Source organism: Patella vulgata, chromosome 3 (genome assembly GCF_932274485.2).
Source record: "Patella vulgata chromosome 3, xgPatVulg1.2, whole genome shotgun sequence".
NCBI lineage: Eukaryota > Metazoa > Mollusca > Gastropoda > Patellidae > Patella > Patella vulgata.
In genome coordinates, this window is record NC_065881.2 from 54748408 (window position 1) to 54763697 (window position 15290).

Genomic DNA, 15290 nt, shown 5'->3' on the forward strand with positions numbered 1-15290 from the left:
ATTAACTACCATATTTCCAGGAGGTACATATATTTTTATACTGATTTTCACCTTTAACTTTTGAATTTAATACCATTAAAATAGACATCAAATAGCTTCAGAGAGTTAGAGAATTATTTTACCAATGCTATATGTTATCGATGCCACTGAGCCTTTTTAGTTTGACAGATTTGGTTAGGATATTTAGATACTGGTAGTTTTCTTTTCCCTTTCAAAGTTTGATGTGCTAGGGGAGATAACTCTTTCAAGATTCAAGTGAATGATCTTCATTTATTTCAATATTTTATGTCATATTTTGTTAGTTGTCATCTGATCTGATAAGAGTTCGAAGAACTTGTGATGTAATCTGCACTATATGCAGATGTTACGATTGTAATAGCTTACGTTTTGGAAACGATATTAACAATCAATGTCATATATATATATGTAAGATTTAAAAGAACATAAAAAATTTAGGTCAATAGCCATAATTACTGAAGTTGATTGATTTGTGCTGAGATTTGGGCTATTAGTGTGAAACTGAAATTTGCCTGCCTTTTAAAAATCTCAGAAAATGGTTAAGTCATATGAAATCTGCAGAAATTAGATTCCTAAATTTACAAATTTGAGATTTCATTTTTTAAAATTTCTCTGAAAATAGCAATTATTTTTGCTAAAAATTGACAGAATACAATTCATAATGACAAATTGACAAACATGAAAATATTTCACAATTTGATTTGCTAGGGGAGGTAAATCTTCATATACTGATATACTATTGCAATTTTTGACAGAAATACTGTACAGATGGAAATACTGACTTGAATTGAATAGTGTACAGTATTTTGTAAATTTGGATTACTTGACAATTATCAAAACCCAATTAGGACAGCCTTGGATTGGATACATAAATAACCGTTTAAATATAGGCTACATAATGTACAATCACAATACATGGAGTGCTAATACCTGGATTTAGACAGCATGCCCAGACATGTCATATTTTGCAAAATATCTGCTATCAATATGAAGTTAGAAACTTTTTGATATCGTTATATTTATATAGTAATATGGCACACATAAAGATTTTTCTTTAAATTAGAATTTTTTAAATGCTTTATTGGTAAATAAACGAGAATTCTGATTTCTTTTTTTATTTACCATGCATCCAGAGATTAATTAATTTATTTTGTTTGTGGTCCCTTATATAACTATTCTTTTTAATTCTGTTTATTTATTGTCCCCCACCTTTCTAGAAAGCAGGGGACTATTAAAATGGGTCTAGCTAGCTGTCCACCCATCCATCCATCTGTCTGTCTGTCCGTCAAACTTTTTGGGACACGATAACTTTCTTTATAATTCAGCTAGAATGTTCAAACTTGGTGTAGGTGTTTATTAGGGGCTATACTTTATACCGGAAAACAACCAGAAAAACACCCCAAAACACCGGAAAACTACCGGAAAACACCATGTTACACTGAATACCGGAAAACACCGGAAAAACCTAACCCTAACCCACCACGTTCCGGGTTACCTATTTAGAGTGTTTTCCGGTATTTAGTGTGTTTTCCGGTATTTAGTGTTTTTCTGGTGTTTTCTGGTATTCAGTATAACATGGTGTTTTCTAGTATATAGTATTGTCCCCCACCTTTTGAAGAAAGCAGGGGACTATTAAAATGGGTCTAGCTGTCCATCCATCCATCTGTCTGTCTGTTCGTCAAACTTTTTGGGACACAATAACTTTCTTTATAATTCAGCTAGAATGTTCAAATTTGGTGTAGGTGTTTATTAGGGGCTATACTAAATACCGGAAAACAACCTGAAAAACACCGGAAAACTACTGGAAAACACCATGTTATACTGAATACCGGAAAACACCTTTTGCTAATTTGGAATTTCTTGGATTTAATCATTTTTGTGTTTCCATGGAAACAAATTTGACTTAGTGTACAATTTTGTTTCTGGAGCATATCTCATAAACCATTTAAGACATCTTTTTGAAACTTTGCACACACATCAACCTATTACAGTTGTTGTGCCTTTTGCTATTTAGGAATTTCTTGCATTTATTTTTTTTGTGTTTCCAAGGAAACAATTTTTACTCCACTTTTGACTTATTTTTTTGTATATAGTTATTTTTCAAGAAATCTTTTTGAAACTTTGTACAAACATCAATCAGCCTATTATAATATTTTATTTTCTGATATATAAGCTTATTGTTTAACACACAGTAGCTGCTTGTGGTAGGCAAAGGTTGTTGTGTAAAACTTACAGGGAGTAGCAACCCTGCCTTGCCGAACTACTGTGATCAGAGTATGAATCTTCTGACTAGTCCCTTTTCATGTGGACGTATTATACTGTCGCCCCTGTCCGTCCATCCACAGTTTGTTTGTGGACACTCTACAGGTCACAATTTTTATTTGATTTTGACAAAACTTGAAATATAGGTCTATCTCCCAAAGATCTCGGTTCCTTTCGATATTGGCATGTATCGGACCATAACTTCATGGATTATGGCCCCCGATTGTATGAAAAATCACGTTTTTAGCTTGTGGGCACTAGAGGTTACAAGTTTTACCTGATTTTGATGAAACTTGAAATGCACAAATAACCCAAAGATCTTAGTTCCTTTCCATATTCGCACATATCGAATCATAACTTCCTGAATTATGACCTCTGATTGTATGAAAAATTGCATTTTTAGCTTGTGGTCCCTCTAAAGGTGACAATTATTATCCGATTTAAAAAAAATGTTCGAATATACCACCACTACACCATAATGTTGGTTGAGTTCGACTTTCATGAAAATCAGACCAAAACTGCCTGGCAAACTGGCCACCCCTCGTAGGCAAATATTGTAAAAATATGGCCTCAATTTTTATCAGATTTTGATGAAATTTTAAATTTAAGCTTATATTACAAAGATCTTGCTTCTTTTTGATAATTGCGCATATCCGAACGTAACTTCCTGGATTATGGCTTCTAGTTGTTAAAAAAATTGCATTTTTAGCTTGTGGATTCTCTAGAGGTCACAATATTTTATCCGATTTTAAAAACCGTTTAAATATATAACCATTCCAAAATGGACGCTCTTTTGATATTTGTGCATTTCAGACCATAACTTTCTGGATTATGGCCCCTGATTGTACAAAAAAAATCCCTTTTGTTTTTCTTATGTCTTTTGGTTTCCTTATGCCTTCCGAACAAGTGCAAGGGTGCGGGATGGTGATGACTAGTCATCTTGTTAAATCTGTTTTCTTGACAATGGTTATAATGGCTTATTTTGTCTGAAATGTCTTACATCTCTGAAATATTTTTAATTTCTTACCTTGTCTTCAGCTCTCCAAGTTGAGTTTTTAAAAGGTTTAGCAACTGTTATATGACTTTTATTCAGACTCAACTGAACCTGAGACTGTGCATAACTAAATACTTGCTAATTTCTGAATACAGTATCTGTATTGATGAGCTGTCATAATAGATCAATAATCAATGGTCAAGAGCAGATTACATCCAGGTTTCTGACTGTTATATACCAGCCTGAAAATATTCTATAATCACACGTTTGGCTCAAAGGCAGTGGCATATGAAATTAACTATCTATGGATGTTCTTCAATCCATTTTCAATATTTTTTTGTTACTATACATCTTATAAACTGATCAAGGCTCCTAATTTAAGAAATGATTAGTAGGTTCACTTTCTGTGTTAAACCTGTACATGTTTGATCTTAATCAGTAACTCAAATTATTTAAGTTGGGTAATTAAAGACAACAATTACCTGAAATATCTTATTTCACCTGTGAAGGTCAGGGTAATATTACATCGTGGCACAGGGGAATAGTAATCAGTAAATCTGTGTTTAATCAAGTGCTGTTTAAACCCCCTATTAATACCGTATATGAAAACAGGTTGGTCTGACTTGGCTCTCTAAATACACCAATCCTAACATTAGTCAATATATTGTTTAACACAGTCTACAGGTCATATGATTTATTCTATATCTTCAGTTCTAACATAGCAGACAGGTTCATTTCACTTTCGAGTGCCATTGTCACTATTTATGAATATGATTTAATATTTGCACAGTATTGCAGTATAATGAATGGTGATAGGTATATGCTATCTATAAAAAGGCCATTAAATAGATGAAGTGGTACCTCATTTAAGTGATCTAGGTTTTGTTGATATAGTACCTTGGATATTTAGAAAATTGGTTTATTTGTTCAAGCCAAATGATCTCTGTGAGTTGAGTCAGCTTGGACATAGAAATGAATTAAGGACACATGGACAGAAACATCAAACTTGTTCATGTTTGGTGAAATTGTTTAATTTATTTTTGGTGTAATTGAAACAAATTACTGAAGACATAATGGCAAATGCGGGATATCCTCCAAAGAAAAAGATTTTAACAAAACAGCCAAGTTTTATGTATGTGGATAAATCTGCAGTTGTGGTCAGTATTTTTTAGAGAGATTCATTCTTCAATATTATCAGACTCCATTATCTCACATATGTTAACAGTAAAACCGAGAAATTAATAATTTAGGAAAAAAGAAACTGATTATATATATACCCACCCAATGTCTTGTCACTGAATTAGGCATTCACTTTTGATGTATGGGAATGAGAGATTACAAACCCCTTGCTGATATGTTTTGTCATTAATCCCCCTATTAAAAGCTGTTTTACAAGGGCAAAAATCATTACAAGAATTTAATTTAATTGGTAACCATTTACAATCAGTATATTTAAAATTCAAAATTCCTTTCGAATAATCAACCAGTTTTTTTAGACCATTTTATTTAATGCAGGTAATGTTTGAACTCATATTAACAACCAGTAAGATTGCAATAGTCTTATTTAATATGCATAAAGTTATTACTTTTCAATTTTATATGAAAATCTGGGATAATAAAGGTTTAGTTCAGTTATCCAAATATGTGGATAATTATGTTTCAAATTATATTACAAATGGGTCAGCTGTGGTATGAAAAAATATGGACAGATGGTCCTCTGATTTTAGAATTTTAGGTTAAGTGAGTAAAAAATCTGATTTTAATAAACATATGGGAACAATTTTCTTTTTGATGACCAAGACAATTATTTTTAATATAAGATTTTCAAAACTTAAATTAATTTTTATTTCTTAGGAAAATATTTCTTAAAACTAGATAATTTTTCTGGGTATAATAATCTTGTTTTAAGAATTTCATGACCAAATTTTTTCTTACCCATAGGATATAATATTTTTCTTAAAAAAGTTTCTGAAAACTTAATTTGAGTAATTTTTTCTAGTTATTTTTCTCTGTGTAGAATCCATGTAAAAGGTTTTTAGATGCCTCCAAAACAACTCCACAGTTCTCCACACTAACCACTTCTGTATGCCCTTAATGAAAAGTATTGCCATCAGTCGTCCACAAGAAAAATTTCCATGTAAGCCGTGAAGCTTAACTGTGTAATGAAATGAATTTGAATTATAGATGAAGCCTTTAAAAAAATTTTTATATAAAATCCTTGATATGAATATTTTAAGTATTTCTTGCTGCTTTTATCTTATAAATCATTAGATTATTGATTGGATTTGAAAATATCTCTTTATAAAACAGTGTTTATCAGAATATGGTTGAAGAATTATTCTAAAATAAGTCCATCAATGGCATTAATCCACATCTATGATTATACTGTTTTGTAATGGAACTTTCGTGTTCATGATAATATGGACTTTTCTCCAGAATTGAGGATTATTTTCAGATTACTAGTAGTTTAAATGAAAGAAATGAAGACTACAGATGTTTTGGTGCGTTTTTTATGGTGTTGGGATGATTAGTTGTTTTTGGTCATTGATCATTGAATGCAAGATGAAAAGGGGAATGAAAAAAGGGTGTTTGTATTGCTCTGCTGTATAATGCCCCTGTTTGATTTAGCATCCACCAAGTATTAATTATGATGAATATAGTATTTAATTTTCATACAAAATAAAGTCTAAAAAGTAAATTCTGTATGGTCTCTATATACGTAGTGGTTGTAAATGTGTAATGCATGCTCCATAGTTCACTTGAATGGACATGAACACATGATTGTACTATTATTGAAATAAATGTATCCATTTAATCATTTATTTTCACAATTTGGATTTGAACATTTCAGCACTATCTATTGCTCTTTGGATAAAAAATAATGTGAATTTATTTTCACAGAATGGTAGGTCTCACTGACTTTGATTTTCAAGCACAGAATATTAATGGACACCTTTTTCCAGACATTTAGAATTCGAGGTTCTAGTAATCAGAGGAAAGCAGTGGTGTATGCAAGATTGTTGATAGACCTCAAATTGTTTGCGAAATATGTTTTCGATGATCTTTAAATTAGAAATATGCCACTGGAATAAGATCATTTTTAAGATCAATTTATCGTAATTGAATGATTGACAACTTTATAGAAATCTTTTGTTCGGTAGGCTTTTGTGTTAGATTGATTGGGAATGCTGAATACTGATTTAGGAAATGATCCTGAAAACATCAATAGAGAAATTATACAGTTTGATTGATGATAGGCTGTGATTACCTGCAGCAGTTTTAGTTTACGTATACAGCATAAATTCATATTAAGTTCCTTTCATATATAGCCTGTCCTATGAGCTATATATTGTTGTCATGACTTCAGTGATTTTTGCAGGTCTCTGAATGATTGTCTCCAGAAATTTTCCATGGAGACCAAAATATCTCCTCAGAATTGTTAGGTACATTTTTTAGTTTTTGTTGTTGGGAAATGGGTGGCTGGCATATCCAGTCTGTGGATATAGTTAACTCCAAATAATGTACTAATTTGTTTTTGACTTTATATACATTCACATTTACCTTGTCTACCTTGTAAACATTCTACAGTCATAGTTTATAACATTGTTAACAAATTTGCAGGGATTGTTTAACTAGTTTTAGGGAGGAAACCGCTTAAAATGTACAGTTGAGCATTATTTTTGTGCAGTTACTGTCATTGTCACTGAAACGATGTAAATACTTAATACGTCAGAAGTTTTTAGATCGCAACCATTCTTAACTAGTCTTCATGGGAAAAAATGGAAATGAACAAATTTACTATCGTTCAAATTTCAAAACTAATTACACTGTAGTAGATGATTCGTTATTAAAGATATATTGTCCAGAATGTATTTTTCAATAAAAGTATGGCAAATTTGGTATATATATGGAAAATATAGATGCCCAATCTTACTAGAAAAATACTGGATTACCCGAAAAACACCCATGGGGCAAGCACTGGGCAAAAATGTCAGGGTATCACTAACCTTCAACCAAACTGTTGTCTGCCAGCTTATTGTGTGCTAGCTTGACTAAAGGAGCGGTTGTTATTTCTTGATCAAATGGTTAGGCTGTTTTGGGAACATTGAGGGGTGTCAACGTACAAAAGACTATACAATTAAATGGCGGAAAAAGAAGTTGACAGAAAATAATTAAGAATTTATTTGGGCCTCAATATGTATGGACAGTGAGTAATGAAAAATACATTCTGAAAAATGGACCCTCCCTCAATGAAGTTAGATGACAACCATGGTTTCTAACAACAGTTATTTATAGCTTGAGGTATCTCCCTGCAAATAAAAAATTTTGAGAGGAATCTGAAGAAAGTTTTTGACAGTTTAATTAGTTTGAATATGTTTTTAGTCCAAATATATATCAAATCACACAGTTTGTATGTGGCGAAAGTATCTTTAAATTTATATAATTGATTTTATAGAATGTTAGAATAATATGCATGCCTTCTTCATTATTGTCAAAATTTTATAATAATAATTTAATTTGGCATAAGGTATCTGAATTCTAAATGACTGGCCAATAAATATTTGTAAATTGGTATTTACCTTGATAACCTTAATCATTTATATAAGTAAAGTCAATATGTATAAAAGATTGATCTTAGAAAGACATGCAATAACATTTTGAAAGAGAAAATATCTATTTGATGTAGATTTATGTAGTGTTTATAGTGACCAGGGGTAACTGTTTATGGTTATTACACATCAATTTATACTGGTAAAGTTATTGATAAATCACCAGGTATATTATAATAGCTAGATAAACACAACCCTGTCCTGATTGATAAGTTTAGCATGATATATACACATACACTTTATATATTATATACATGGCTTATTGAAATCCTTTCTCTATAGAACTGATATCTCAATACCTTTTCGTGCACTGAACTAACAATGAACAATAGTATACAGCATTATTAAAATCCAGTCGGATGGAATGTGTATATTATATGTTAAAGCCAATATTTAAGGTGTTCTCATATTGGTTGTTATGTTCATGCCTCGTTGATTATCTGTAGTTAATGATGATGAATAACAAGGGATTATTGAATGATTTTATTTATCTTTCTGCTTGTGAGATTAGCTGAATCTATTCGTTAACACTGCTCGTCGTTTATGGGAATATAAAGACAGTAAACAATAGAATTATGTTTTCTCACATGGTCCAATAAAATGGAGAGTTTTGGAGTTTAGAGACATATATTTACAAATTAGTTCATATTTTAGTCATACAGACTACTTTCTGTGTTTCTGTATTATGTGAATCGATTGGTATATTTTAGTGCATACATTAGTGGAATATTGATTAAGATTTATCAATAATATTGAATTGTGATTGAAAATAAAAATGACTAGTGCGGCAGCTCAAGCTATCAAACTCAATCGTGAGTTACAAATGGTATGTTGTCTGTATTTTTTTTTTCTGTTACTTAGAGGATGAAATAATATGTAATTTGATTTCTGAAATGAAATTATCCAATTGTTCTCTATTAATATTTTCAGCAAAAGTTAAAAGAAGAGAGGGAACAGAAACGAGCCCGTCTCGATGAACGCCATCATTATATTTTACAGACTGTCGCTGACAGTCTGGCCTTGGAGAAATCTGAGGTTGAAGACTATATTCTTGAAGGAAACCAGGTATTACTATGAATTGAAATAAATTTTATTATACATCCACATTTACATGTGGATGTATATTGTTATAACACCTGTCCGGCCGGACGTCCATCTGTCCACAGTTTGTTTGTGAACACTCTACAGGTCACAATTTTTATCCAATTTTGACGAGACTTGAAATATAGGTTTATCTTCAAAAGATCTTGGTTTCTTTTGATAATTGCATGTATCACTGTAACTTCATGGATTATAGACCCTAATTGTACAAAAAATCATGTTTTTCGCTTGTGGACACTCGCAAGTTTTTTTTTATCAGATTTTGATGAAACTTTAAATGTATGTTTATAGCCAAAAGTCTCGGTTCCTTTTGATATTCACGCATAATGGACAGTAACTTTCTGGATTATGGCCTCAGATTGTACGAAAAAATCACGTTTTTAGCATATGGTGCCTCTAGAGGTCACATTTTTTATACGCCCACATTTTCATGTGGATGTATATTGTCGTTGCCCCAGTCTGTCCGGACTTTCGGATGTCTGTCCATCCACAATTTGTTTTTGGACACTCTTAGGTGTCACAATTCTTAGATTTTGATGAAACTTGAAATATAGATCTATCTCCAAAGGATCTTGGCGCCTTTTGATATTGGCATGTATCGGATCGAAACTTGCATGGATTATGGCCCCTGATTGTATGAAACATGACATTTTTAGCTTGTGGACACTCTAGAGGTCACAATTTTCATTTGATTGTGATGAAACTTAAAATGCATGTTTATAACCCAAAGATCTTGATTTCTTTCGATATTTGCGCAACTTCCTGTATTATGGGCCTTGATTGTACAAAAAATCGCGTTTTTAGCTTGTGGTCCCTCTAGAGATCACAATTTTTATCCGATTTAAAAAACGTTTGAATATATCACCATTACATGCTGGTGATGGTTGAGTTTGTATTTCGTGAAAATCGGCCCAAAACTGCCGGACATAATGGTCGCCCCTCGTATGCAAAAAGTGTAAATATATTATATATCAAGGTTGGGGACCCTCTAAAGGCCACAATTTTGATCCGATTTTGATGAAACTTGAAATACATGTTGATAACCCAAAGATCTTGGTTCCTTTCAACATTCCCGCATATCAGATCCTAACTTCTTGAATTATGGCCCCTGAGTGTTTGAAAAATCGCATTTTTAGCTTGTGGACCCGCATAAAGTCACAATTTGTATTCAATTTTAAAAAACATTTAAATACATCACTGTTACACATCAATGAAGATTGAGATCAAATTTCGTAAAAATCTGACCCAAACTGCCGGACAAAATGGCCGCTCCTTGTACGCAAATAGTATAAAAGTATGTAATAACAAGGTTGGAAAGTTGACACTCTAGAAGTCACAATTTTTATCCGGTTTTGAAGAAATTTGAAATGTACGACTATAATCCAAAGATCTTGGTTCCTATCAAAATATTTGCGCATATTGGACCATAACTTCCTGGATTATGGCCCTTTATTGTACTAAAAATTACACCATTACACCCTAATGACGGTTGAGTCCGAATTTCGTTAAAATCGGACCGAAATTGCGTGACAAAATAGCTGCTCCTTGTACGCAAATAGTGCAAAAGTATGTAATACCAAGGTTGTGGAGTATCTTCGTGTATAAAAGTAACCATTTATACACAACATTTTTGCTACACGTGGAATTATCAATATTGCTGCAATTTTTATCCGGTTTTGAAGAATTTTGAAATGTATGACTATAATCCAAAGATCTTGGTTCCTTTCGATATTTGCGCATATTGGACCATAACTTCCTTGATTATGGCCCTTTATTGTACTAAAAATCATGTTTTTAGCTTGTTGACTGTCTGGAGGTGACAATTTTTATCCAATTTTAAAAAACATTTAAATATATCATCGTTACACCCAAATGACGGTTGAGTCCAAATTTCATGAAAATCGGACCGAAATTGCGTGACAAAATAACTGCTCCTTGTACGCAAATAGTGTAAAAGTATGTAATACCAAGGTTGTGTAGTATCGTGGTGTATAAGAGTAACCATATTGCACGACGTTTTTGCTACACGTGGAATTATCAATATTGTTGCACAATAGAACTGGAATACATAATTTTCTTAATCTCTAGATTTTATTTCTACAATTCCCACAAGGCCGTAATACCGCTATAAAAAATTATAAATGCATTTTTCTACCAACACCTACGTTGTTGAGGATTTACGTAATTTCTATGCTGTTTTTATTTGATATGACAGTTGGTTTGATTCGAAGACCAGTACTTCATATCAATTGCCCTTTTTCGAAGATCATAATGATCTCGTTTACATCTTGCGTGACCGTAATAGCGGTAAACGGCTTTGTGGTAGAAAGTTCTTATGACACGTGGACAAAACATGATGATTAACAATGGATCGCTTCACGCCATTGCTTAGATTCCCACATATCAATTAACTTTTATTGTTCTACTATCAGACACTCGTCATTAATTATCAACACAACACTCAGTATAATCTATTGATGACTATGTATTCAACTCTATAACACCAATCACAAGATTATGTGGCTTCTATACATGTGCATTATTCTGTACTGGCCACACAATTGTATAGTTACATAGTGGAGGGCGATCGTAGCCATGTTTGAAAATTGGATTTTGAAAAAAAAAGGCTCTCTAGGGTCAGATCTAGTTACAGTCATTTTCCATAGCCCTAGGTCTTGACTGGCATATACGGCTGACGTGGAACCCATATTGTGGACCCCTAGAAGTCATAATTTTTCAATTTTGATGAAACTTAGAATATATCTTTATATCCCAAATATCTCAGTCAATTTTGATATTCGTGCATTTCAGACCATAACTTTCTAGATTATGGCTCCAGATTGTTCGAAAAATTGCAATTTCAGGTTATGGAACCCTCTAGACGTCACAATTTTTATCCGATTTTAAGAATTGTTTAAATATATCACCGTTACACCCTCCTAATGATGGTTGAGGTTGAATTTCGTGAAAATGGGCGCACCTTGTATGCAAATAGTGTAAAAGTATGTAATACCAAGGTTGTGGAACCTCTAGCGGGCACACTTTTTATCCGATTTTGATGAAACTTAAAATATATGTGTATATCACAAAGATCTCACATTCGTTCGATATTCGCGCAAATTAAGGGCTCTGATTTTATGAAAAAATCAAGTTTTCTTTTTTTTTTTTAGTTTGTATTCTGTCCATCTCTTGCAAAATGTGAGCGTATCTTGCATTGCAACTGTTTGTTTCATCAATGTTATATGGGAAGCAAGTGTGAATTTTCCCATCTAAATTAGAATGGCTTAAGTGTAATAATTTCAAAAGAAATAGACAAATAATAATTATCAACCAAAGCATACCAGATCATTAATGAACGGATGGATGGGTAGATGGAGTGAGTGCACTGGCATTGGGTTATTAGAATGTATTATGTTAGTACTTTTACAATTTTGACTTTCAGATTGAGACAATGGATAAGTTTATGAGTGAAAATGGTATGATGAGGTTAATGTTTTATTACCAGGAACCAGAGCCAGAAAAAGAACATGGTATGTTATATAGTTACCGTATAATATTGTGTAATTCTGTATAGCCTGTTTTGTTTGGTGAATTTCTGTGTAAATTTAGTTTTGCAGTAGGCTAGTAAATCTATTTGTGTGCAGTATATACATATAATTGGTAACAATTTTATGAATATTCGGTCATCGCAGTGATCACAAATTTATTTTATTATCATTTTTCTCCATACACAACTTTGAAAATATGTCAAAAATAAAACCTATACAACTTGTATTATTGATTGCCTGTCATATTATTCATCCATTCATTTTTCATTGTCATTTATTCACAATTCCACGTAATGCTAATTTTCTACAGGAGTTGAATTTAGAATTCCTGGTTCGGCCACAGTTAATGTTGATAAAAGGCCACCAAGTAACAGTATGCCACCCTTGTTTTTTTAAATGAATGTCCACAATTGCACATCTAGATGTTAAATGTATAAGTCACACACCCATGCTTTGTTTCTCATATTACTTCACACAACTGCACTTAGAAAATGCAAATCTTAAATTTTATTCTTCAATATTCTTAATCACATATTGAAAATATTCAAACATGAGTTTATAAATTTTGCATTGTTATTATGTTTTACAACCTTTACATGAAGTTTAAAAATCTTACAAATGTGATTGAGATCAGACAAAAATGAATTTAAGATCTGTAGGCTACACAAAAATATATAAATATTGTTTATAATTCTTGAAATATCTTATGCACTTGTTTGACTGTCCAGCTTCATTGACTATGGTATTCGACAACAAATATTAGTTATTTATTGTACAATACCCATAATGAAATAGCCTTCAAGTGTATCAGAATGCTTCATATTATATGATATGATTAGTATTACCATAAATACTGTCTTTGTGCTGTCTGTCTCTTAAACCAAGACAAGTGACATACCTTTTTCTGCTATTCAGATATTGTTCTAGTAAGCAAATCTGACCATAAAATCATGAAACTTATGTTTGTTCAGCCCAGTTTTTATTAAAATTATGAAACTATCACAATGCCTTTATTGTAATATAGAATTGGTTTGGCAAAATATGTGGAAAGGTACTATTGCCACTGTAGAATTGTATATTTGATTTTTAGGGATGGGAACAAGTGATTGAAATTTGATTGAAATCTGAGTTCTCGGTTAGGAAAGGGTTTCGTGTTATAGCGTCAAATGAGTTGGACCTGTCATGGCTATTTTTGGTACTTTTTAATTGGGAACTTTAAGTCTACCAGTTTGTTATAATACAATTAGCCACTGCTCTTTCTTCAGCTTTCTTATTTTTCTTTCTGTAAGATAAAATAAATTATAAAAACACTCCTTTATCTTGAGGAGTTGCTTTTATAATAGTATAATATTCATCTTTATCAACTTTCCCAGATTTATAATAAATAAGTTTTTCCTATAATTTTTAATTGCACTCAAGTACTTGAATTATGCACCGTATCACATAGTAATATAAGACGTATATTGAATAGACTAATAAATATGTATTGTTGTTAATGGACAGTATATTATCAAAATAACACAAAAGATCTATATATCAAATATATAAATAGTACTTATTAATAAGATTGACAGTTATTATTTTGGTATGTTGTATATAAGAAAAGTTTAGTTCATTAGTTTAAAATCTATAATGGGGGAGAAAAAAGCTAAATTTCTTGGTGGTTATGCTATTATCTATTACTCTTTTGAAACCTGACAAAATTTACAATGTATTGTAGAAAGTTATTTCTTGTTTTGTTTGTTGCTAAGTGAGTTGTCATGTGGCCATGATAAGTGATCTGTTTTCTTTTCCCCAAATCAAGCACCTTAAATATGAATATATTGTAAAAGCGTCATGTTTGTACAAACTTGAATCTAATGTCAATAAAGTGTTTATCTCAACTCTCTGATAATGTGAGGGTTAATGTTTTGTTTTTGTTTGATGTATGAATGACAGAATTATTAGTATGTATAGATAGACACTCAAAGTAATCTCAGAACTTTAAATGAAAAATATTCAAACTTTTATAAATTCCCTAATTAAAGTATTTTCTATGAAGAAATGGAAAATAATTTTTTTTCCAGTTAAGACTAATTTTAATTTAGATTACATATTTCTCATTAAAATTCTCAAATTAGTTCCACTCATAATGATAGAGATTATTCAGTTTAATTAGATCAAAGATCTAACAAATGACACCATAGAAACGGTTTGAAAAGCATGCCCATGTTTTAGATTAATTTCTAGTATAAATACCTATTATGATATCTGTACGGTAACGAAAAGACAAACTCTTATATTAAGAATAGCTGTTTGAAAAAGATATTCATCATGAGTTATCTCCCTTTAGTCTCCACTTAATTTTTTTTTGGTTTGATAGTATCTGTCTTAGCATAATTAATGTCTGATAATGTTTCTTTTTATTCTTGAAATTTTCATATACATGCTATTTCTTTAAATTTTAAATTCTGATTTGGTCTTTTATTATTTTAGTGGATCATGTAAGATTAGGACCACCTACAACTAAAGTCATACGTTCAAATAAACCTAAGGTTTTTATTGCTGAAGGTACAGACATACCTTTACGAGGTGTGGGTCTGATTTTCACAAAATCATCTCAAAGTAATCTTGCCATTACAGAAGCCAACCATGCAAAGGTAACTTGATATACTTACATATTACTATCATGGATTTCTAATCCAATGTAAAAAAAAATCATTCATAAGGCATACTTTAAATAAGTATACCATGTATGTGGCATAGCATCTGTTATAC

General features: G+C 31.6%; 1 protein-coding gene across 2 annotated transcripts in view; it reads left to right on the plus strand.

The window, feature by feature from the left end:
* LOC126815414 (dynein axonemal heavy chain 5) overlaps positions 1-15290 on the plus strand; it is a 57082-nt gene that overhangs the window by 2647 nt on the left and 39145 nt on the right. The window contains exons 1-5 of one of the 2 annotated variants that reach the window (XM_056099539.1): positions 8603-8710; positions 8815-8949; positions 12428-12515; positions 12844-12906; positions 15009-15172. In XM_056099539.1, coding sequence (XP_055955514.1) covers positions 8660-8710; positions 8815-8949; positions 12428-12515; positions 12844-12906; positions 15009-15172 — 501 coding nt within the window. In that variant the 5' untranslated portion in view covers positions 8603-8659. Of the gene's footprint in view, positions 1-8602; positions 8711-8814; positions 8950-12427; positions 12516-12843; positions 12907-15008; positions 15173-15290 lie in introns of those variants that run through there. The other variant, XM_056099538.1, reaches the window with a different exon arrangement.